This window comes from Colletotrichum fioriniae (genome assembly GCF_027942845.1).
Source record: "Colletotrichum fioriniae strain IMI 355084 chromosome Unknown scaffold_16, whole genome shotgun sequence".
NCBI classification, from domain to species: domain Eukaryota; kingdom Fungi; phylum Ascomycota; class Sordariomycetes; order Glomerellales; family Glomerellaceae; genus Colletotrichum; species Colletotrichum fioriniae.
Genome location: NW_027076852.1, coordinates 1,100,699 through 1,124,013, shown reverse-complemented (window position 1 = coordinate 1,124,013; position 23,315 = coordinate 1,100,699). Strand labels below are relative to the sequence as shown.

Genomic DNA, 23,315 nt, shown 5'->3' with positions numbered 1-23,315 from the left:
GGCGGCGATGAAGTATGTTGCTGAGCGTCGGCTCTGGAGTCTGCTTGGGCAAGGTTACACTCAATGGCATGGTGAACAGGGCACGGCCTGGTTGAGAGTTGTTAGTTTTGGGTGGAAAGATGGGACGAGTTGGATCGGATGATGGCCGTTGTGGCATCTATGACGTGGGTTTGGGGAAATTCGGAGCGCCAAGCAGAAATTCATGGAACCAAGATTCGTTGCCGGCACGGAGTGGGAGAGGGAGGTATGAATTGGTGCTGCGATGATCCTGACTGCACTGCACCTGACCGCATGTACAGCTATCCAGGGATTGAGAATGAGATCCCATGATGGACTGGAAGACCCTCTAGTCAACGGCCAATCTTCACTTATTTGGGCGTTGAGAGGTACTTAGTGCGCAAAAGGTGAGGGTATTCCCAACAAGCACCGTCCGTTGAAGTTGATGGCCGAGCGGTACAATTCCAGTCTTGAATGGTGGAAGCGTATGTTGGCCCACGGTCCTATATAATGCCATGGATAGTTTGTTTTTTGCATTTCCTTCCATAGTAATTTTGGTGACGGCTGATGTTGTCATGTGGTTTGTATTCCTTCCAGATGTACCCGAATATACGCCGGAATACTGTCATTTATCTTGAAGGCTATGAGTTCGAATGAGTTCTTCTCACATGAGTTTTCCTTTCTCAATTTCAATCCATTTGGGGTCTGCGCAAATCGATACAGAATCATGATGCTCGCGAAGCTGTTGCCAAGGAGTGGAATGGACGATAACAAGACAAGCGATTCCGATTGCGATCGGGGACTTGGCCCCCAAAAGACGGGACGGGCAGCTGCGGTAAGGTATGCAAAGTCACTCCTTGGTCACTCGAGAAATGCAAGCAGCAAGGGTCTGTTTCTATGTTTGGAAACAGAGCAGAAAAGACATTCTCGAATTTGACATTGTGGCTGAGCAAAGCGGGCTGCGTAGGGAAACGCGAGATACCCGAGTGGAGGAACTTTGATTGAGTTTTGGGAACTTTGTGGTGTGAATGTCATTCATTGCCAACCAACACCCGGGCCGCAAGTGATTGGCTTGGCTTGGAGAGTGAGTTTCTCTCATGACAATTGTCAGGGTCATTCTCATTTTCTCATAATAACGAGAGGGATATGAATTAACCGACAATATGAAGGTTGATAGTCTACGGGAGATCTCATAGTAAGAAGGCGTATGGAAATGAAATAACCGTATTGCGTACGGATAATGGTGTACAATGGAATGCAATGGATGAAAAAAAAAAATAGGTGCCTTGGACTGTGAGATTGGGAGGGGCCTCTGGGGTCAACGGTCGGACAGTGGCGCAGGCTCCAGTGATGCATCCAATGCCTGATTGGAATTCCTCCCTGGGTTTCTTCTCCCTTACAGGGGCAGGACATGGGGGGCGGGGTGTTCTGCACGTTCTGTAACGCGATGCAGCAAGCAGCCACCAAAGGCCCTTTTAGGGTATGAGGTGGAATTAGAGGAATTGACTGCAGCGCAACGCTGCCGCCTTGTCTGTGTCGCGACAGCACGTCTTCGATTGCTACTCTGAACTTTGGAGTACTGACATGGTGAGAATTATTGGCTGCTTCGTCTCGGCCAGATGCATCTTCCCGTCACGTTGCTCTCCGTGTGCATCTTGCCGTGTCGCATCTAATTAAGGTAAGGTACTTACGTCTACCTTAGGTAGGTAGGAAGGAACGAGTATTCAGCGTGCTTTCTAAGCTTCCATCAAGTTGTAGAAAGCGAGGCCATGTGAGGGAGGACCGACCGACCCTTTGGGCTCTCCTTCCCGTCGTTTGGTAAAAGCGGCAGGAAGCAGCAAGGTGCGATGGTGCCGCTCTTGCTCCTTCTGCTTCTGCTTCAAGAAAAATAATATCTTCTCAAAGGAAGCCTTCAACCTCACCACACCATACTCCTTCTTCAACCTCGCAACTGGTATTATTCTTCCGCCCACCTCATCCAGAGTGTATCGCTTGGCGTCCTCGTCAAGCGATTCTTTCTACCTTACCTTATCGACCGACCTATCCATCTCGCATTCCGGAGCATCGATACCCGGATGTACAAGCCACCATCGCCAACAGAATTTCGACATTCGTCCATCCGTCCCGGTATGCGCCACTCGATCCCGCGGGTTCCTCCCAACTCTGTTCTAGCTTGATTCGGCCGAACTCTCACCTACCAAACGAAACACCCTGCTGTCATTCGAGAACAAAATATGTGGTATCCGTACTCAAGGGGAATGACACCCTTTGAAAGGTACAAAGCCCGCTGGGCGATGTACGCGCGGCTTGGCCAGGGACATGCGCCGGGTGCCGTGCGAGGCCCACCCTACAACGGCCGCGGCACTAGAAGCGCCAGTCGCTGTGGAACAGCCGCTGTGTCTGGACCACATTCCATCTCCGAGGGTCAGGTACAACAACTTCCACAAGGAGGAGGACATGGACAGGTTGGTTTTCATCTGGGAAAAGCCGGTGGTAAGTTTCATTTCCGTCCTTTGCCCTTTTTCCATCTCCCTCTCGTGGGGACCACCTCATTTTATCAAGCCGGGAGCCCGAAGGACCCCCGAACCGGAAATCTGCTGCTGCTGCCGCTGCTCTACGGAGCACCTACTCTTCTCCGCCTACCAACACCACGATTCCATGCATCTGCCGTGGCCAAGCGAAAGACGTACAGTCAAGCGCACAAGGATTTGAAATCTTCGCGCTTCCCAAGTGCCATGTGCACATGTCAGAATTTCAAAGGATTACCTATCGCTACTCTGCTTTCAACCACACTTGCTCTCTGTCTTCGGATGGCCACCGACTACCACTGCCACGCCGTCTGTTCATGCTGGTCAGATGACATATCCTAGTCAGTGACGGAATGGACGGCCGTCAAAACGACGAAAGGAGGTCTCCAACGCTTATTGAACGTCTTACATGCCTCATCCTGGAGCGGCCCCCCTCGATTACCTTTCGGTACCTGATCCTCGAGACCAGCCCACCCCCTGCTCCGCCCACCGTCAACCCGGAAAGTACAGACGAAGTACCTTTGAATTCTCGAGACCGCAGCAAGGAGCTGCACAGCGACATACCGACATCAGCATGGCCATGACCACGAGCACTAAAAAAGACAAAGGCTTGTACAATGCTCTTCAGCTCATCCATACCTTCTGCTGCCACAGCGAGCTAGCGCCCGTGCTGCGGCTTGGGCGGTGGAGTACCATAGGCACACTCGACGACTTGCGACGAGACCAACGACCCCTCCTCCTCCTGGTATAACTTCCCTGGTCAGTCCCGCTTTCTGGGCAATGGGACAAACAGAAGGGAGTTCCCCCCCTCACTCCTGGCCCGAGAGAGAAATGCAACATTGGCACCTGGCACGCCTATCCGAAGCTGCTCCCATGTTTCACTAGCCGGCTCGCGCACACAAGAGAAAAGGGGACATTCAGCTCTTTCTGCGCGCTAAAAAGAAAGGGCCCGCCGTCGAGAATCCCAGATGCTTTGAGCTTCGACCTGGACTCTCCACCCCGCTTCCGGACATCCTCGCCCTGCGGTTCGAGACAGAGAGCAAGTGAAGGCAGAGACAGTTCATAAGAGGACCCAAAGACTTGGATATTCTCTCAAGCCCATTCCGACATCAGCTCAGCCTTTATTGATCGTTTTTTTTTACCTACTTTTTTCCTTCGCCAATTCCCACCCCACTCAGGATTACTTTCCCCTCCCACACCCTTGCCGGGCGTACTCGAAAAGCAGATCAGCCCGACGAAAAGCAACAGCCAGCAGCAGCAGCAGCAGCTCCTTTTTCCGGGGGGCTCCAGAAGGCGGCCGGCCCAACTGTCAGCAAAGAGACCACCACACAGAAAAAGCTGGCGGTGGCTCCAACCTAAACGTCATTCGACTCAACCCCCGCTGACTGATATCCTCCTATTTATGCAGGTGCACCTCAGCCCAAAAACACAACTGACGAGATGCCACAATTCGGCGCAACCTTCGTTCCTGGAGGGTTCGATGACTACTACATGCCCGAGGTCATTGCACCTGCTCCTCAACGGTACGCGTATTCCCTCATTTTAATCTTGGCGGATCGACCATGGGTCCCTCCTTTCCCGCTGGCTGGAACTGGAGATGGGGCCGTTTTTGGCGCCGCTCCTTGTCTTTGTTCCGTCCCTTTTTCTAACCCGATAGCCTTATGCTGACCGCACCTCTCCTCCAGTGTAACGCCTCAGGTCCCTCAGAACATGCAAAACGACCTTCAGCGCATGGAACTTGAAGCCCGCGAAGTCTCCCCGAACCGAGCAGCCGTCTCCAGCAACAACATTACCAACCGACACGGTCGTGAGCCGTCCCTGTCCTCTGTCCTCAAGCCTACCGGTTCTGGTGCGCCCTCGCTGCCGCCGAAAGGAGGATCCGACACCCAAGCCGGCGCGCCCCCGACCGATTCCTACAGACCCTTCCACGAGAACAGCGCGAGCGACAACCCTCATAAGATGCGGCCTAGCGCGGCGCCCTCGTTCTCTCCTTTCCCCAAGCTCACGGGGGATAACGTCCCCCCGACAGACGAGGAAAAGGAAACGATTCTGTGGAACGCTCGCGAGCATGTCCTGCACTCGAATAATGTTTCTATGCAGCTCTCATGGGCTCGCGACACCTTGGCTTGGGCTGAGATTGTCATGGATGCCAGAAGCCGAGATCCAGAGAGCGGCCGCCAAACACCAAACGTAGAGCATGAGCTGCGCGTCGATGCAATCAACATTGTCAACTACTTGGTGGGCCAGGAACATCCCGAGGCACTCTTTATGAAAGCAAAGTGGCTCGAGTTTGGAAAATTTGGCTGCAGACCTGACAAGAGAGATGCGTACACAAAGTACCAGCGCGCGGCAGAACTTGGCTACGCGCGTGCGGAGTATCGTCTGGGCATGCTGTTCGAGAACTCGAACGACTACAGCAAAGCCGTCGAGCACTACTACCTCGGTCTGCGACTCAAAGACTCGGCCGCTATGTACCGCTTGGGCATGATGAGTCTGCTTGGCCAGCACAACCACCCGAAAGACTACCAGCGAGGTCTAGACCTTATTCGGGAGGCCGCTGACGCCTCGGACGAGGATGCGCCGCAAGGGTCGTATGTTTATGGAATGCTCCTCGCCAAGGACCTTCCTGACATTGACGTTCCGGAGGCTCTGCTCCAGACAGACCTGCACCAGGCCAAGATGTACATCGAGAAGGCCGCTTACCTTGGCTTCGCCAAGGCTCAGTTGAAGATTGGTCAGGCCTACGAGTTATGCCAGCTCGGGTGCGACTTTAACCCAGCGTACTCGCTGCATTACTACGGACTGGCCGCACAACAAGGACAGCCCGAGGCTTCGCTCGGTGTGAGCAGATGGTTCCTGTTTGGATACGAGGGCATCTTCAATAAGAACGAACAGCTGGCCTTCAAGTACGCTCAAGATGCTGCCAACGCCAAGTTGCCGACTGGAGAGTTTGCCATGGGATACTACTACGAGATTGGTGTTCACGTCCCCAAGGATCTCCGCCAAGCCAGATTCTGGTACGAAGCGGCCGCTGACCATGGCAACAAGGACGCCAGAGGCCGAATCGATGCCTTGGATCACGAGAAGAGTCTGACCAAGGCCGACCACGAGACTACGACGCTGACGAGAATCAAGTCGCAGCATGGTTCTCAGCGAGGCAAGAGGCCCGATCGCTTCAAGCAGCCGAATACCATGCCGACTGTTTCCGAGAGCGCGCCGGTTACCCCGACCGATGCCCACCCCGGCTATCCGTCTACATCGGCCAAGACATCTCCTCACCCGTCGCCCAGAGTCCACCCTACTTCGGCGCCGCACGACAGCGTTGACTACCCTGACCCGTCACGGCCCAATAGCATGGGCAACAGGCCGGCCGCATTCACCGTGAACCTTGACTCCAACCTTGCAATCCGGCCCAAGTCGGCTGCACCATACCCAGAGGACGACCGCCCTGCTCCCCTCAACCTGAACAGACCGAAATCGACAGCACCGTATCCCGAAGATGAGATGCACCACGGCGGCGGCGGCGGCGGCGGCGGTAGAGGCGCTGGACCTCAGCTCTCCCCTCACTACGGTGGTGGTCGTCCCGTCTCTGGTCCGCACTCTGATCGCCCCGGCAGCGCGTTTGGCATTCGCACCGGTCCCGGTGGTCCTCCGGGACCTGCAGGCAACATTCGCGCTTCACAGTCGATGGGCAACATGATCCCGCCGGCCGGTTCGGACCCTCGCGGTCGCGTGCCTGTCGGAGGACCTGCAGGATATCGCCAGCCGAGCCCTGGTCCAGCAGCGCGACCACCCGGCCAACCCTACCCAGCGGCAGGCGGTCTTCCTCCCAATCCAGCCGCGAACAGGCCGCCCAAGCAAAGCCCGTACCCCAACCCGCAACAGGGAAGCTATGGCCCAAGCGACTACGGCCAGCCCACGCCGCCGCCTGCGCAAGCTGGCAACTTTGGTCAGCGAACATCATCCATTCCCCCTGAAGCTCAGTATGGATACGGCAGAGGTGCGGCACCTCATCGGGTTGACTCGATGCCGCTTAGCCCTTCAGGCAACCCGCGTCCTGGCCCTGGACCGGCGGGCCAGCCCCGGCCTTTTCCCAATCGACCAGACCTTGCCGATCAGCCAGGTCGAACGGGCAGTGCGCCACCCTCATCTCAGCCGCGTCCGCAGCAGCAACCCAGCCCTGCTCCTAGTGCTCAGACTATGCCCCCTCCCAAGAAGCAAGCGACAGGCCAGGGACCTGCCACCTTCGAGGCGATGGGCATTCCTAAGGGGAAGGATGAGTCTGACTGCGTAAGTAAAGCCGCACCGTTGATGATGAGTGCCTTGTTAACATTGCCGATAGATCGTGATGTAAATTTCTCTTTCAGATACCAATTTCACTTTACGACACGATGCTTTTCAACTTTTCAAGCCTGGCACCGGGGGTTGGTTTGAACGCGACTTGTAGATATACAACATCCCTTTGGGCTGATGAGACAGCCAAGCGGCAGTCCAACAGTACCCCAAGGACAATTGAAAGGCTTTTGAGTTCTCAAAGATACGACCCGGTGAAGCTCGCCCATATGTCCATTCGCCTCATTTCGTTTCGACATCACTTTGATTCCGCCTCAGCCGCCGCATACTGCGCAGCCAACGGCGCCAAGCACTCTTTCAAGCTCGTCCAGCCCTTGCCACCCTGAAGACGTTCCATCAGCTGAGTGGCTCTTTCGTTGGCAATAGTGCCCTTATCGGAGGGGAGATCGGGAAGGTCGTCGGGGAAGGTTCGGTCTGGTTGGATTTGGCGGAAGGCGGCGAGGAGATCGTTGATATTAAACTTGCCTGCGTAGGCGATGAGGCGTTCGGACTGGACATCTGGGAGGAGGAGTGCTGCAACATGGATTCGAGCTATGTCGATGACATCGCAGTACCATTCTGGGAGGGGTTAATTTGGGACGCAAAGGGTGGGGGTCATGGTTGTTTTAAGCATTCCGAGTGGGGCAGGTCAGAGCAGCGGGAGGGGATCGTGTACTTACGAGCTGGGAACATTGCGACAAACTCGGGCGTGATGTTTCCCTGCCAGAGGGGTCGCATTGCGCCAACGGCAGTGGGGAAGCCTTGGTGATCCGGGAGGAGGACTCTGCCCAGGGCGGCATTGGGCACGACTGTCGATTATTCACGTTAGGCCCGGGGAGATGAAAGAAGAGGAAACCGGAACACAGAAAGAGGAGGACAAGGAGATGTGAAGAGGAGAACGAGGGGAATTGGACACAAAAAGAAAGAGAAATATATCAATGAACATACTCGAATTCAAGACAAACCCGGGCTTCTCTTCTTCATACCACTTCCACAACTCCAGCTCGGCCCTGGTCTTTGCGGCGGAGTAGGTGATGTACCCGCCCGCCATGCCCTTGGGCCCCTTTCCGGAGAGGGCGATGGCCACGGCCTGGTGGTTGTACGAGGTCGCGTCGACGGTGTAAGATTCTCCGGGGCGAGGCATGGCGGCTGCGCCTGAGGAGGAGGTGTAGATGAAGCGTTTTACGCCGGGTGTATCTGGAGAGGGAGCGGCGGAGCGTGCTGCGGAGCGGAGGATGGAGAGGGTTGCGTTTACGTTTGAGGTGATTGTTTCCTCGGGGGTTGGGCCGTTGGGGGAGAAGTTCATTATTGCCAGGGTGTGGATTACTGCGTCGGCGCCTGGTGGGTTTGGTTAGCTTTCAATCGTTTGGAGTCATAGTTTGTGGTGAGATGGGATTTGAGGTTGAGTGAGAGCCGAATGCCCCCCCCCCCCTTTTTTTTTTTCGTTTTTTCTTCATCTCTTTTTCGTCACACTTGACATGAAGATCAAGTGAGAAGGATACGTGTGTATGTGTGACTAGGTATATGTGAATGGGTAAGGATGAAACGAACCATCTACGACGCTATCAAACGCCCCGTCCTTCTCGACGTCGGCGACCTCGTGGAGGGTAAAATTGCCGGGGCCGTAGGTCTTGTCAAAGTGGGTGGCTAACCATGCTGTTTTGGACGGGGAGCGGACGGTGCCGCGGACCTGGTGGCCTTGGAGAAGTAGTTGGTTTGCGATGTGGCTTGCGATGTAGCCGTTTGCGCCTGTGAGGACGATGGTGGAGCCGGTTGGCAGCGTCGGGTTGGGGATGTTGAGGGACATTTGTATTTTGGGATGTTTGGTTATTGGATTTGTTTTTTATGGTTTCTCTCTCGAAGGAAGAGGGGTTATGGTTAAGGAGGTTGTTGGGGAAAAGAAGAGGTGAGGTGGTGGTGGGCTTGGGAGTTCATGATGATTGTGATGGAGGGGGGCTTGAAGTTATATGTCTGATGATGGTCTAGATACTGGGAGTGGTGTATAGAGACAGGTCGGACTTTTGAGGGGGAGAAATCTCCGTCTTGGAAGTTGGGGAAGTAAATGAAATACGATTTCTCAGCTTTTTGTCGTCATGGAAGAGATTGAGAATGTTTGGTTGGTTCCGTTAGGGGGAGAGGCTTGGTGGTTTGTGTGAAAGTTGGGATGGGTGATGGGTGTAGTTCATCCCACCGGAGCCGTTCGCGGGGGCCGGGCCGAGGGGAGGTGGGTGGAGGGGGAAAGATTATGTGAGCATTGGGCGGGCGGCGGGCGGGAGCCGGGAGGGCATGGCATATGAGTGGGTTAGTAAGGTATTGGATTGTGGGGTTTTGGAGTTTAGTTCTACAACGACGAAGCTTCGAGTGCGTTGGTGGTTTCTTGAGGTGGTTGTGTTGGTGATGTGATTGATTTGACTGAGTCTGATGTACTAAACTTCGTCATCGTATCTTCGTACGAGAATGAGCGATTACGAGCTTCTACTCTGCTTGATACACGCCTATATCTGAATAAGCTCACTCCTTTTTACACTTTGACCTGGATAGTCATATTTTGTTCTAGAGAGTCATTGCCAGGGTCGCAGCAGTCCTAGATGATCAGAGATTGATCACATGCAAATATCTTGCAGAAAGCTCGAAAGAACGGAATGATTCGTGACTAGTGAGTGACTGCAAGGTCCAATGTCAGGATGTCTCTGTACTTGATGCTGGGATTGGTCTGTTGGAAGCAAGCAGTTGTGACTGCGTCGAACTGATTCCAACCAATCACCCTCCTACCTCATGTGATGTCTGGTGTGACGCTCCAACATCTCAAAGCCTGGAGGAATCGATTTTCGATACGAAGTAAAAGTTGGATATCTGGTGAAGAGGAAGTACAGAGCGAAGAAACGTGCTAAAGTCATGTCACGTGTGTCAAAGACGACAGCCGACTTCATTTTACCCAGTCTTACCATATCGCCGCAGTGTTGATCTGGGGAGTTGACGACCATCTCACATGAAATTTTTGAAATTGTTAACACCGAGGAGCACCTCGAAATTAAGGGGACCAAATAATCGTGCAGTGAGGCAATATAGAAAAGAAATTCAGCGTGATGTGATGGATGAATGGCACTTGAACTGCAAGACGACGGGGAGGTGCCCTTTCTTCGGCGGATGATCGTGAGATATGGCTTCTTGTAAATAGTCATTAACCAAATATTGAGGTTTTCTCATCAACTTTTCATCTTACAAGATCCATCTCTCACTTGACGACGTGATCTACTCCAAGTATCAAGTGCCTCAGGCCTGGGGCAACTGTCATGGAGCAGGTAGATGGGAGGCGCTTCAGTCTCACCTCTTTCTTCGCCTCCATATTCACCCTCAAACTCACCTTTATCTTCGTATTCACCTTCCTCTGTATTTGTCTCGACTCCCAGGCTCCAGCTCCCCTTCTGCATGAAGCCCTCACCTCGCAAACTTTTCTCCCACAACAACCCACACGCGTGACGCGACTCCTTCTCATCCAGACCGGAGCTCTCTCTCTCTCTCTCTCTCTATCTCGCAACTTTGACTTCATCTCCTTCATTCCTCCATTCAGCGCAAGAATTCCCTTCCTGTACTTTCTGTGCCCTCTCCCTCTGAACCACCCACCGCACAAAAGGACATCTATTGCCCTCTCATCGGTCTGTTTACCTTCTTCCATCCACTCGTCACCATCGCGACTTTCGACCCATCTTCACTTGCGCCTCGTCTGCACTTCGCCTTTACTTCGTCGCACTTCGCCCGCGTCTTGCCAAGCACAATAAGAGCTAGCACTAGTCACTACAGCTCTCGAAGTGAGTACTCATTATACATTTCATTCCATACTGTCTACATTTGGACTGGCCGGCTCAGAAACCAGTAATTTGTTTTAGGCATCACCACAACCTCCCTCACGCTCCTCCTCACCTCATTCCCATCCTCTAATGCACATTCCTTCAGGAATACCAAGCAAGAAAGCTATGAACCGACAAAACCCGGGACAGGGCACGTTGAGCATGACTCATCACTCTCGGAAGCGACCTGCTAACGTCCTCGATGAGAGCGATGACGACTATGGAGCGGACCAGTGCTCCACCAACGCCTTCAAACGGCGGGAGCAGGCTCCAGCAAAGGCTCCGACTAAACACATGGTAACTACTATCAGATACTCTGAACAGGCGGCCCACCAAGCCATGAGAAAGGAGATCATCCACACCCCTGACCTCAGCGACATGTATAACGACATCATGCACACCGTCACAACTACTCGGCAGACAGAAGGCCTCCTGTTGGGTGCAAACACGTACCATTCAACTACCAAGTCGGTCTTGAAGAATAAGGGTCAAGCAGAGATTGTTGACCTCATGCGCTATCTCAAAGCCGAAGTCTTTATTCGCCTTGACAACTGGCGTGCGAAGCCCTTGGCGGATTGGTTTAACATGGTTCATGACGCTCGTCTTGAGAAGAAGTTCCGGAACAAATACTGGGCTGCCAATCAAAAAGCCAACATGAGCAGCATTCCTTTCTTGTTTAGAAAGATCAGAAAGCCACTGATCAACTCCAACACTCAGCTTGCCGATGTGTATTTCGTGGATGCCAGCAGAATCTTGCGCCGCTCTGTCTGGGTTCTTGGACCTGAACATCCCATCATCCAGAGTGCCGTTGCCATCATGGTCCGAGCCGATGAGGATATTAGCTTCAAGGAGACTCAACCCTTTATCGTTCAAGTCTGGATAGCCTAGTGTCTTCTTCAAGACGACCCTTGCATTGAGACGAGCTACCTCGCCACCATGATCCACGATCGTGCCAACAAGAACTCCGACCTCAGTACATGCTTTGCTCACGAGTTTGCAGCCTTGCGCAGGGCCAAGAGCGCACACTCTGACTACAGTAGTTACGGCAAATGGCTACATATGCATGGTCGATGCCACATCATTGCCTTTGATGAGTTGATGGCGAGAGAGATCGTTGTGACCATGAATGGCGGAGTTCAATATCCTGCCAACAACACCAGGCAGAGCGGTAAGAACACCACAAAGACCACTTGAACAAAGACTCAAATCACTGACAATTGAAAAGGGAACAACAACCAGGGACAGGCAGGTGCCAGAACGTCACTCACCAAGCGGGATTGGGATCGAAGCCCTGAGGAGCTCTTTGAGTCTCGGGCTTTCTCTCATCCCCAGCAGCAGGGCCGCGCCAGTGAGGAGACTCGACCTACCGCTAATAGTCAACAGTCGAGCCAGCAAAAGAAGACAAAGGCTGCCTATAGACTTGGGGCAGGAAGTCCTAGCAGCCTTCATGGATCCACCTCTCGAGCTCAGCCCGGTGGTTCAAAATCTTCTCTGCCGACCTCCTCAAAGTCAACCTCGTCCTATTCAACTCCAACTCCGGCTAGAACCCTTCCAGCTCCAAAATCCTCAGTTCCAACTTGTTCCGCTTCTACTGGCACGTAGGCGTTCGCCGCTGCAATTCCTACCACGACTGATACAACTTTGGCAACTCTCAGCACGGCAGCTCTTCCAAACGCGACAGCAGCTACCATGACCATGGCGGATTACAATGCGACCAAGTCACTGACCACGGCTGACGTCATGGACATATTCAACTCGATGATTCAGTCCCACAACGTGGCGATTGCCGCACTCCAATCTGACATGTCGCAGGCTGTCACCATCGCAGACCTGAAGAACTTCGCGGAGAAGCTGGTTGCCGATCTTGACAAATTGGTCGATGCCAAAATCAACAAGGTGTTCGACGAGAAGCTGAACGAGAAGCTTTCGCCTATCTCGGATATCGTCACTGCGATCCAGGGCGACTTGAAAGCAGCATCTGACGCCATTCGCGAGATTGAAAAGAAACGTTCTGACGATGATGGGCGTTTGAAGGCTGCGGAACTTCGCTTGATGCAAGTCAGCAATGATATGGGTGGTTTCAAGCAGCAGCTTTCCTCATTGGAGAAGGCTCTGACAGCACAAAGAGCCGACGTCAGGGAAGCCATCAAGGAAGTCAAAGGAGACATTCGCGTCGGACAATTCAAGCAGGAAGCCTTGTACGAGGATCAAGAAAAGATCATGGACGAAGTCCGAAGCATCAAGAAAAAGCAAGATGCTTACGAAAAGTCTCAGGCGGCTGCCATAAGAGAGTTACATGAGAGGATCCTTTCCAGCTCGAAGTCTTCCGAGGACGGCAAGAGTGCCGATTCGATCACTTGCGCTCCCTACGCTCCCACCCCGAAGAAGGGCTCGTCCACTCGAAAGAAGTGAGGCATCACTCGAACTTTAGTTTTCTACCCTCGCAGCCTACACTTATTGTACCGGCTCGAACAATATCACAAGATGTGGCACTACACGAGGAAATGAAGGCTTTTAACGACTTGACGAATGATGTGAGAATATGACGCAGATGACGACACAGACGAAAACCAGTACTACCCCGACCTGAGCAGCGGCTTTTTTGCCTTTGGAGAAGCGGTGAGAGATTTGGCTAGGGTTCAGAGGAACTGGCATATCGAAGGAACAGGGAGTGGTTATTACTGGAAAATGTGAATGTTGGCGTTGGATGTTGGTTGATTGGCTGTACGGAAAACAATGGAACGTAGCCTTCGGTCCTGGCACAATTGTAAGATATTCTATGACGAGCAATCAGTAGAGAGAGAGAGACTAGAAAACCACTTGCTCCTTACTCTGACGTTCTATCACACCGAGTGAGGGGGTGATATGGCACGATGTAATTTGCCAAAGACTGAAGGAGCTCAACAAGGCCAACTCGGGTGTCAAGCCACCCCTGAACCTATCATCTAGACCCAACGGCTGCGCGGCGGAAATTACTCAGCACAGCAATGAGATCATTGGTCCCCAAGGCGAAGCGGAAGTTGGAACCATTCAGGCACTTTTTGAATGTGGTAAGACGAAACCAACAGCCGCGGTGCGTGGCTGTGTGAGTGTGTGTTGGTGAAAAGGAGAGCCACAACCGCGCCCAACTGGCCCTTGAGAAGAGCCACCCCCAGTTCCCCAGCACAAGGCTCTCTCGCACTTTTCAAACTGAGTCAAACCCATGGAAGGGAAACCAACGCACGTGAGATTCTTGAAATGCGCCTAGATTGCTAGGATCAATTAGGTTCTGGGTTTGGTGCCAATCAATGTGGTGGTATCTTGACAGCGGCTGTGCCCGTCTTTGCTTCACCTCGGCACTTTTGATACGTATAATTTCGCTTTTCTGTGGAATGCGATTTATAATCTGAAGAGTTGACTGATATTCGGTCACTCATAATTACTCTTCTTTTGCTTCTTTGCCAGTGGAGATTATTCAGACAACATTCTTTGTTGTAAATGGCTTCGTCTGTTCTACCCACTTACACTTTTTCAGCAGGAAAGAGGCGCAGCGTTGTAAAGACCCCTGTCGAGATATGGCCGGTGTTGGAGGTCGCTTGTTGGTCACTTGGACTTGACGTAGGTTGAATGCAGTGCAGCACACTTTTCAATTCTACATCATTTTCTTTTCTGACAATCCCGGCTTGCTTTCTTCTTCGTACTTCTTCCTCTCCCCTTTTTCTTTTCCAACCCCTGTCGACGGAACACTTTCTCCATAGAATGTAAAGTTGACGAATAACGTTGGATCCCCTTCTCCAGCGGGAGACGCAGCAAACGTGGGCCCTGCAACGACCCTTTAGGCAAATGCGAACAACAGGACAACCTGCCGTGACTGACCAATGCGGTGGGATAGCAGACGTGATGAACGACAGTCTACCCGTTGGGGGCCTTTTTTTTTTTGGTTTTGCGAATGAGGTCTCGATATCTGGCCTACCTACCTGGGTAGCCGGATTACGGCCGTTGGAACGCCCAACCGTAGTCTGTCTGGCTGTCTACCTACCCGTTCGTTTACTCTCTTGCTGTCGTTGGTGCTTTGGCTTGGGGTGGACAATGAACCGGGCCGTTGGATCACAGGGACAAATGTTAATACATATAAGGATGGCCAGCGAAGGGGGTTCCTGCTTGGATATCTGGGAAGAAGAAGGTAAGAGTCACCGACCTCAACTTGCTCTGAAGTCTGCTCGAGTGAAGTACAAACACCTATTTAACCATACCAATCTTTGTTTGAATCTAGTACATCCTTCTTCCTCCAGCAGAGCAAATCAAACTCGAACCACATCTCTCAATTATTTTCACCCTATCTTCCTTCGGCTCAAGCCCTCTTCTCACTCTCTCACTCACTCTCCACACAATGAGACTTACACGGCCCTCCCGCTTCGAGCGCCTCGGCTCGATACAAATCAACGAGCTCCAGCGCGTCATCGAGCTCGACGCAGGCTCAGGACGCAGCACCTCTTCCAGCCTCACCGTCTCGCGGGAGGATTTTCTTGCCATAGAGTCACGCATGGCCATCGTCGTGCTCTGCATGAACGAAGAGTTCCGCACAATCGAGTCCGTCTTCTCGGGCATCCCGCACGACTGCCTCATCGTCCTCGTCTCCAACAGCAACCGGGCACAGGGCGGCTACAACGACCGGTACGAGACGGAAGTCAACATCCTGCAAAATTTCTGCCGCGAAGCGGATCGCTTCGCCGTCGCGGTGCACCAAAAAGATCCCGACGTCGCTGATGCTTTCGCGGCGGCGGGGGCACCCGAGCTGGTGAGCGACGACGACGGGCTCGTTCACAGCGGCAAGGGGGAGGGGATGCTCGTCGGCATGGCTGTTGCCGCGCTGATGGAGAGGGAGTACGTCGGCTTCGTGGATGCCGATAACTATATCCCCGGCTCCATCAACGAGTACTGCAAGAGCTATGCTGCCGGGTTCCACCTCTCGAGGGCGACGGCGGAACATGCCATGGTCCGGGTGTCGTGGAGCTCCAAGCCCAAGGAGCGGAACGGGCGGCTGATGTTTGATCGGAGGGGACGGAGTTCGCGGGTGGTGAACGAGTGGTTGAATAACCTCCTGCAAGAGTTCTCTGGTTACGGGACGGACTGCATTACGACGGGGAACGCGGGAGAGCATGCCATGACAATGTCCCTGGCGCTGAAGCTTAGGATGGCGAGCGGGTTTGCCGTCGAGCCGTATGAGTACCTCTACCTCCTGGAGCAGATGGGCGACTTGGATCATCATCAGCATGCCTACAACCACATCAACCACCAAAGACTCGACGACGACAACAACAGCGACACGCTCTCAGACGCAAGCAGCCCGATATCTCCGTCGTCAATGTCACAACTCCTGTCGCCTCCCGCCTCGCCCGTCAGCCTTGGCAGCATTAGCCGCAGCAGCAGCAGAAACAGCAGCCTCGGCCGCAACCGCAGCAGTAACGGCTCCTCGCGGCAGCAACACGCCTCGGTGCAGATCCACCAAATCGAGACGCGGAACCCGCACTTGCACGACAACAAGGGCGACGAGCACGTCAGCGACATGCGCGCGCAGGCGCTGCACATGCTGTACCACTCGCCCATGACGCCGGAGCCGATGAAGGCGGCGCTGCGCAAGTGGATGGAGGACGAGGGGGTGTTGGCGGTTGGGGAGGAGGTGCCGCGGGAGCGGGTGTACCCTGCGCTTGGGGAGCTTGATATGGCGAGGCTGGCGGGGTTGCTGGGCGGGGAGAGTGTGAGGAGGATGGTTGGTGGGTTTCCTTGACATTTCAATCTGTTGTTTTATGTCTTTCTTTCTTGTAGTTCTCTTTTGTTTCCTTTGTTTTTACTCTTATAGATACTTAGATTCTTCGTTGAGATAGACATAGCGTTCTGGGGTTTGGTTTTGTTGCAGCTTAGGTTTTTAGCATTAGATAGATATCACCAATGAACAAGAGATACCATTTCGTCTTGACTCTTTGTCTCCAATGTGCTATTGTCTAGAACTGTCACGAGTAATGACGAAAAGACGGTAGAATTCTGACGGAAGTCAAGGACTGCCAAACGGCCGTAGCTGTGCTTCTAGAAGAGGGGGTCCGGTGACTTGCATCGGGTCACCTGCCTTCTGACGGATGCGCTCCGGGTTTCAGTGTGTCGAGAAACTTGGGAAACTCGTTTGAATCCGGGATATAGTACATTCCTTCTGCATTATCCTTTCCTAGCAACTCCGGAGGAAACGTGGGGGCCATAACGCGGGATTGGAATTCATGAATGATCATTTGATAGGATGCGTCTGCGATGCGGGGCAGCCAGCTTCCTCCGGTACCTTACGGCCGGGTGGCACAGCTCGCCTCGCACTCGATTATGCACGAAATCCGAGAATCTGCATGGTGGTGGTGGTTTCGCACGCCGTTGTTCGAAGACGGCCGCGCCGGGGAAGGTGGAGGGTTGTTTTCCGGCATATGCAATGCGGGTTGTATGACTTGGGGTTATTTGGTACGACGTCCTATTGGTGAGGAGTGAGGAGTGCGGATGAAGTGTCTCACTTTACCTTGTCTTGGCTTTGCCTTATTTTGGCTTTAGTTTGACTCTGGTCCGACATCTTGCTGCGAGGATTAGTTGGGGTCGACTTCTTGGGTTTGATAGGGAGTCGTTGACAAGCTGTCTTGCTGCACCTTTACCAAGAGAGACAAGGAGAAAGCGAGATACTGATGATGACGGCTGTCGGTTGGAAATGGCGATTATTCCGGTTCGGAGAGGAATAGTAGTGATGGCGGTGCGTTGTGAGGATCTGGCGAGGATGTAAATAGGTAACAGCTTGGGTTTTGTCAAGATTAATAGAACATCGGCACTTATCTTGATCACTGCAAGGCATTGTTAAATAATTACATTAAATAACTTGATGACGAGTCAACGGTTCTAACCGTATCATCAACTCCACATCACACTCGGTCCATCTAACCCTTGTAATGGAAATGAGACCGTCTAGAAAAACACATGAAAAGGCTCCCATCCAGCTCCAGATGATCATCACTTCATCAAACCTTGACCCAAACCTTCAACCCCATCCCAGCCCTCCTCGTCTTCACCATCTTCGCCGCACACCAAAAACACATACCAGCAAGCAAACACGACCCCGCATACACCTGCGCACCCACATACCTCCCTCCCTCGGCCTGAATAATCGCCCCAGCGATCGGCGGACCCGTCAACACCGCAAAACTCACAATCGTAAACGTCATGCCCATCCGCGTCCCCTGCTTTCTCGGATCGCTCGTCAGCTGGCTCAGCGCCGAAGGGAACAGGCTCTGAATCGCGCTGGCGACGAGGCCGTAAAAGGGAGTCCAAACGTAGAGCCCCGCTGTCGAGGAGACAGCGACCCAGCAGTACATGAGGATACCGGAGGCGAGGGACATTGGGATGAGGGTGTTTATGGAGCCGACGCGGTCGGCGATATAGCCGGGAAGGATGCGGCCGGGCACGCCGACGCCGTTGAGGACGAGAAGGAGGTTGAGGGAGGCGTTGTAGGAGAGGCCTATTATGTCACGGGTGTAGGAGGCTAGGTAGTAGAAGGCGAAGAAGACGCCCAAGTAGTTCTGTGATAGGGTGAGTATGGGGCCCGGGGAGACTGATGTCGAGTGAAGGAGGAGGTTGTGAGAGAGAGCTTACTAGGAAGGACCCAATGGCGTAGAAAGTATATTCCAACTCTTTGAAAGCAGCCCACTCAACAATGCTGCCGGCTTTTCTGGGCTTGACCCTTGGCTTCAGGAAGATGAAGCTGATAACCAGCGTGCCGGCCTGCACGAACGCAATAGCACGGATGGTCCACCCGAACCCGATACTCGGCAGCAGCTGCCTCACCATGCTGGGGTAAATCAGCCCTCCCGTCGAGCTGCCAATCGACACGAACCCCAGCGCGAGTGCTCTTTTCTTGTCGAAATAGGTGGATGCCGTTGATAGTGCTGGGCAGAAGAGCAAGCCGTTACCGAGGCCTAGGCAGATTCCCTGCGAGAGGAATAATTGCCAGTACTGTGAGCAGAAGGAGGTGGCGAACATGCCGAGGAACACAAAGAGGAAGCCAGCGATGAATAGGTGGCGGAAGTAGCCTGCGTCTGTGAGGCGCCCGCTGAAGGTGCTGATGAAGAAGAGGAGGAAGACCTCGAAGGAGCCGATCCAGGCTATGTCCGAGGGCGGGCGACCAAGGAGGGTTGTGTAGTAGGATTGGAAGACGCCAAAGGAGTTGACGATGCCCCTGAGGTTTGTTAGCTGAGGCATCCACTTGTGATGGTTTGATTGACTTACCAGGTATTCATAATGACCAGATGGGCGCTGAAGACTGTTTTTGGAGTTAGCCTCATGAGGTCCGATTTCATGGCAAAGAGCAACGTACTGGCCATCCATGCGGTAACGCCCCCGTCAGGAGGCGGACCTTGTGTAATGCTGGATCTGGACGTAGCCCGACTGAGCACCCGGCCCGCGATCCCGCTGGCCTCGGCGCCGGCCCCGTGCCCAGCATCCGTGTCCGGGTCCGTGTCCTGCGCCACGATTCCCGGCGGGTCGTCGTCCGATGAAGACGACGGCAGCGCCTTTTCTTCACCGTGTATGGCTTCCTTCATGCGAGCGCCGTCCGTGTCGTCGTCGTGGACATGCGACTCCATCGTCTGCTGTGGCCCCGACTTTTCGACATCATGGGCGACGTGAGGAGGAGGGGGAGAGCTCATGATTTCCCGTTTTCCCTATTCCGGAGAAGCGCGCCAATCGCAATGCCGAGACACGGGTATCGTTCCGATCTCGATAACTTAAGCGGCTTCTTGCACAAGCTTTCTCGGTATCGTCATGCCTCAATTGCCGAATCCATGGAAACTCGTGCTCAGCAGTCAATAGCCGACACAATGAGCAGTGAGGTATTCGACTGACATGAAGAATGAAGAGATGGGTAGCGACGTCGCAAAACCAAAAACTGTTTCAACGGCGCCAAATCCTCAAGCGCGACCCCCTAGGCCTTAATAATACTTGCAAAGCGACGCTGTTTGCTCGAGTCATGGCGGCGCTGAAGCGACACTATCGATCACACCTAAATGAACCACCCACCCCCGGCGCCGACCCCGGCCGCGGGCAAGCTGCATTCTGGCCGGGTGTTGGAGAACAAGGAAAGCAATCCACTTTGAAACACACGCAATCCGGGGGGCGGTAAAGTGGGTGGAGACGAGTTGACGAGCCCGTCGCAGCTGTCAAAGAGAATTGTCGAGTATCGCTCCATATTGTCCGTACGTATGGATATGCGGTTTGCGATTGTTTGCGGTTGTGAATGCGACTGCGACTGAGAGTCATTGCCCGGGAGGCTCGGGGATGCGTAGGCGAGCTGCTGAACATATCAAATGAAGGCATCGGGACGTCAATCGGCCCGCTAGGGTGGGACAAAATCGGCGAAAAGGTCTGGCTGCTTCGGTTAACCGACAACGCTGATTACCTTAGGTAAGACAGGGAAGCTGCTGTCAGCCACAGTTTAATGCCCAGCCACAATTGGCAACAACGACTTCATGCCAACATCCAGATGCAATGGCAGGACGCGACTGGGCAGCAGAGAAGTGTAGATGTCGAGGCTTCCCCTCAAGGGAAAGCCTCATGCTTGATCTGACCAGCAGGAATGATGCACTATTGGGGCCATGTTCATTAAGACAGGAGTAATCGGCATCGCGCGTCGTGGTAAGGTATGAAGCCGACGAAGACTTGTTGATCGGAGCGAGCTCTTGCTTAATTATACAATATACCTCTCTACTGCAGATAGGTGGGAGCTTGGCCGGAAGTTGTTTCTCAAATGCCAGTTGGAGTGTGACTTGCAATGGCAACGTTGAGAAAGAGTCATCGCCTATCTAGGCTCGGAGGTAAAGTAGAGGTCGGTCAAAGGGCAAGACGAACTCCATACTTACCCATTCAAGGCACTCTAGTTCGGTGTTACTTCCTCGGAACTCGAGGGACCGGTCACGTAGTTAGAGAGGAAGGCATGCTGCAGCGCACCTCAGCTTGCATACTTGCACGGGTAAAGGAGTGCTGGTACGTAGCACTGTACCTCAAGGTAGGAACACGGATGTTCCTACCTTGAGGTACTCTGTCCTGACATCATAAAGCGGGCTGCGAGGAGCAGGAGGAACCTCGCAGCCTGAGCGGCAGGCTCTTTTGGGCAGTTAGGCCGTCCGCATGGGCGGCCTCTGATGGCCATACATAAACCCCATCTCCCCCCTCCCCTCTCGTCTCCGTTTCCTTTTCTCCCCAACCATCACACACCATCAACTTGGCACACCTTTTTTTTTCTTTCAATCTACCAACAGACACACAATCAACAACAGAACGACACAATGGAGAACCCTGACGCCCAGCCAAACATGCACCCGCCTACCCACGACTCTGATTGCGATATGCGCCGAGGCCCCTGGAGCGGCCGACTCGTCTCGCCTCCCGGGTCAGCCGGCAAACGAGACCGACCACGAGTCAGCTGACAGCTCTGAGCTCATGCACATCTGGCTCTGTCTCGATGGCTGGAAGGGGATTCAGGAGGTCTACTTGGCGTATCAGTAGCAGGGCCCTGTCGTGGGTGTCATAGCAATGTGTAAGTCGGCGTCTTTGTGGATTCTTCTGATGGCAAACTCGCACTGACTTGAATATGCAGAACCTGATAGATAGCTGTCTTCCCAGTTCTCGGTTTCGCTTATAGCTCCTGTATATTTAGTTAATAATTTCTATAATAATATATCTAGAGCTAAGAGAGAATAGAAACCTTATTTTATACCTTGCCGCTAAGTCTTATATTATTTATTTATAATATTAAAGCTAGTACACGGGGAATTATATAACTTAGTTTAGTAACGTAGAAAAAGAGCTATTGCCTATCTAAGCTTAATAATAAAATAAAAAATTGATTAAAAAATAAAACGAACTTTATGTTTACTTATTTAAAACATTCTAAATGCGTATTATTTTTTTATAATTTAAAAAACTAATTATATAATTAATAAAAAAAGTATATTATAATATAACGTATTTTAACTTATATATTTATATAAATAGAGGATTATTAGTACGTAGCTGAATACCTCAAGGTAAGAACATCCGTCTTTCTACCTCGAGGTATTCTCTCCTGATGTCACAAAGCGGGCTGCGAGGAGCAGGAGCTGGCCATACATAAATCCCATCTGCAACAGACAAGCAACAAACCAACGAGACAATGGAGAACTCGAACAACGATTCAAACATGATCCCGCCAACACACGACCCTGATGGCGCTATCCGTGTTCTGATCAATGACCTGGCTAAGGCGTTTGCCCATCACACGACCCACTTATAGCTCCTGCATAAGGTATTTAGTTGATAATTTCCGCGACGATATATCCGGAGCCCAGAGAGAATAGAAACCTTGTCTTATACCTTGCCGCTGAGTCTTGTGTTATTCATCCATGATGTTGAAGCTGGTGCACGGGGAATCCACGCTGGCGTTGTAGAGCTCCTTCTGATGGGGAGTGTTTCGCAAGAGAAGGTGGGAGATGGCAATATACACTCTCTGTCAGTGTGACAACTTCTGATGCTGATATACGCCAGAGGCCAAGGAGTATCTTCGGCGAGGGTGTTGGATCCTGACGAGAAGGCCGGGTTCCTGATCGATTGGCCTTGCTTTTGATGTAACACAAATTTTCTGGTCAATGTCACGCCAAAGCCTGTCTGCCTTGTGATGTTTCTGACGTTGCTGCTCACTTGGCGTATCATTGACGATATATGAACAAATGTTGTGAGACGACGAGATTGGGTTCTTGGCTTTACAGGCGCAAAAGATCGACCTTGACGGGTCGACCGCGGAGGTTCGCCCGCGAACGTTGAAGGTAGCCTTCCTTGACTGTAGACGCTTTGAGTTGTGGGACGATGTATTGTCAAGTTTGGCTGGAAAGGGTGCCTGGTACAGTTTCTATCCATGCCGATACACGCATTTATTTGCGCCATTATTTGCGCAAAGCTGTCATGGTGAAATGGAATGATACCCATTGGGCAAGAGGTGCAGGTGTCAAATTGATACATCATATAAGTGACCCTCAATACTCTAGGTAGCTGTCTAGTATCTGTCCGTTTCTCATCGTCCTTCCTGTGCTCATCGTATCGTATCATCATGGCATTACTTGTGTGGTTTTCCATCGCATCTGTCCTCCTCTTCACCACGGGCCTGGCAGCCCCCCCAATCAGAATTCCTTATACGGGTATTGTCTACAATGTCATTTGTCCAAAAGTCGATAATATGAAAGAAATCTTGGCAAGACGTTGGCAGGTTGATCTTTCTGTGGGGGGTTGGTGACAGTAAGTGCGCTGGGCTCACTCCAGTCCAGTCTGCGATGCTTACATGGTCCCAGCAATCAGCGTCAGTCAGATGTATTCGATTGGAACCTCATGGACCAAAGGCTCCACTCTTGAAATCAAGGCTGGTGAACTCATCACTATGGGCAGTATCTGGAGTGTTTCGGAGACCGTCACGTACTCATTTGCGTAAGGTGTCAGCGGCAACTGTGGTGAGCCGGGGGCACCGCTGCGGCCGAAGCGTTGGCGGTGCAGCATGCTGATCATCCCGAGCGTCCTCCGTGTCACTGGCCAC

General features: G+C 52.7%; 6 protein-coding genes across 6 annotated transcripts; 4 read left to right on the top strand and 2 right to left on the bottom strand.

Annotated features, from left to right (window-relative positions):
• Positions 1-4,122: 4,122 nt before the first annotated feature.
• On the top strand, positions 4,123-6,879 carry N0V96_011163 (uncharacterized protein; the record flags this gene model as incomplete). Its single annotated transcript, XM_065759177.1, has 3 exons — positions 4,123-4,130; positions 4,211-6,815; positions 6,868-6,879. 3 exons carry the CDS (start codon positions 4,123-4,125, stop codon positions 6,877-6,879), a joined length of 2,625 nt encoding a protein of 874 aa, XP_065612275.1.
• A 237-nt stretch (positions 6,880-7,116) lies between these two features.
• Positions 7,117-7,376, bottom strand: N0V96_011162 (uncharacterized protein; the record flags this gene model as incomplete). Its single annotated transcript, XM_065759176.1, has 2 exons — positions 7,117-7,343; positions 7,370-7,376. 2 exons carry the CDS (start codon positions 7,374-7,376, stop codon positions 7,117-7,119), a joined length of 234 nt encoding a protein of 77 aa, XP_065612274.1.
• Positions 7,377-10,831: 3,455 nt separating this feature from the next.
• N0V96_011161 (uncharacterized protein) lies at positions 10,832-11,593 on the top strand (the record flags this gene model as incomplete). The annotated part of the gene is made up of 1 exon (XM_053197265.2): positions 10,832-11,593. The coding sequence occupies one exon, from the start codon at positions 10,832-10,834 to the stop codon at positions 11,591-11,593; it is 762 nt and encodes a 253-aa protein (XP_053045356.2).
• Positions 11,594-11,764: 171 nt separating this feature from the next.
• On the top strand, positions 11,765-13,117 carry N0V96_011160 (uncharacterized protein; the record flags this gene model as incomplete). The annotated part of the gene is made up of 3 exons (XM_053197264.2): positions 11,765-11,771; positions 11,866-11,873; positions 12,308-13,117. 3 exons carry the CDS (start codon positions 11,765-11,767, stop codon positions 13,115-13,117), a joined length of 825 nt encoding a protein of 274 aa, XP_053045355.2.
• Positions 13,118-15,074: 1,957 nt separating this feature from the next.
• On the top strand, positions 15,075-16,472 carry N0V96_011159 (uncharacterized protein; the record flags this gene model as incomplete). Its single annotated transcript, XM_053197263.2, has 1 exon — positions 15,075-16,472. One exon carries the CDS (start codon positions 15,075-15,077, stop codon positions 16,470-16,472), a length of 1,398 nt encoding a protein of 465 aa, XP_053045354.2.
• Positions 16,473-17,547: 1,075 nt separating this feature from the next.
• Positions 17,548-19,407, bottom strand: N0V96_011158 (uncharacterized protein; the record flags this gene model as incomplete). Its single annotated transcript, XM_065759175.1, has 5 exons — positions 17,548-17,550; positions 17,914-18,282; positions 18,356-18,938; positions 18,989-19,022; positions 19,077-19,407. 5 exons carry the CDS (start codon positions 19,405-19,407, stop codon positions 17,548-17,550), a joined length of 1,320 nt encoding a protein of 439 aa, XP_065612273.1.
• Positions 19,408-23,315: the final 3,908 nt, after the last annotated feature.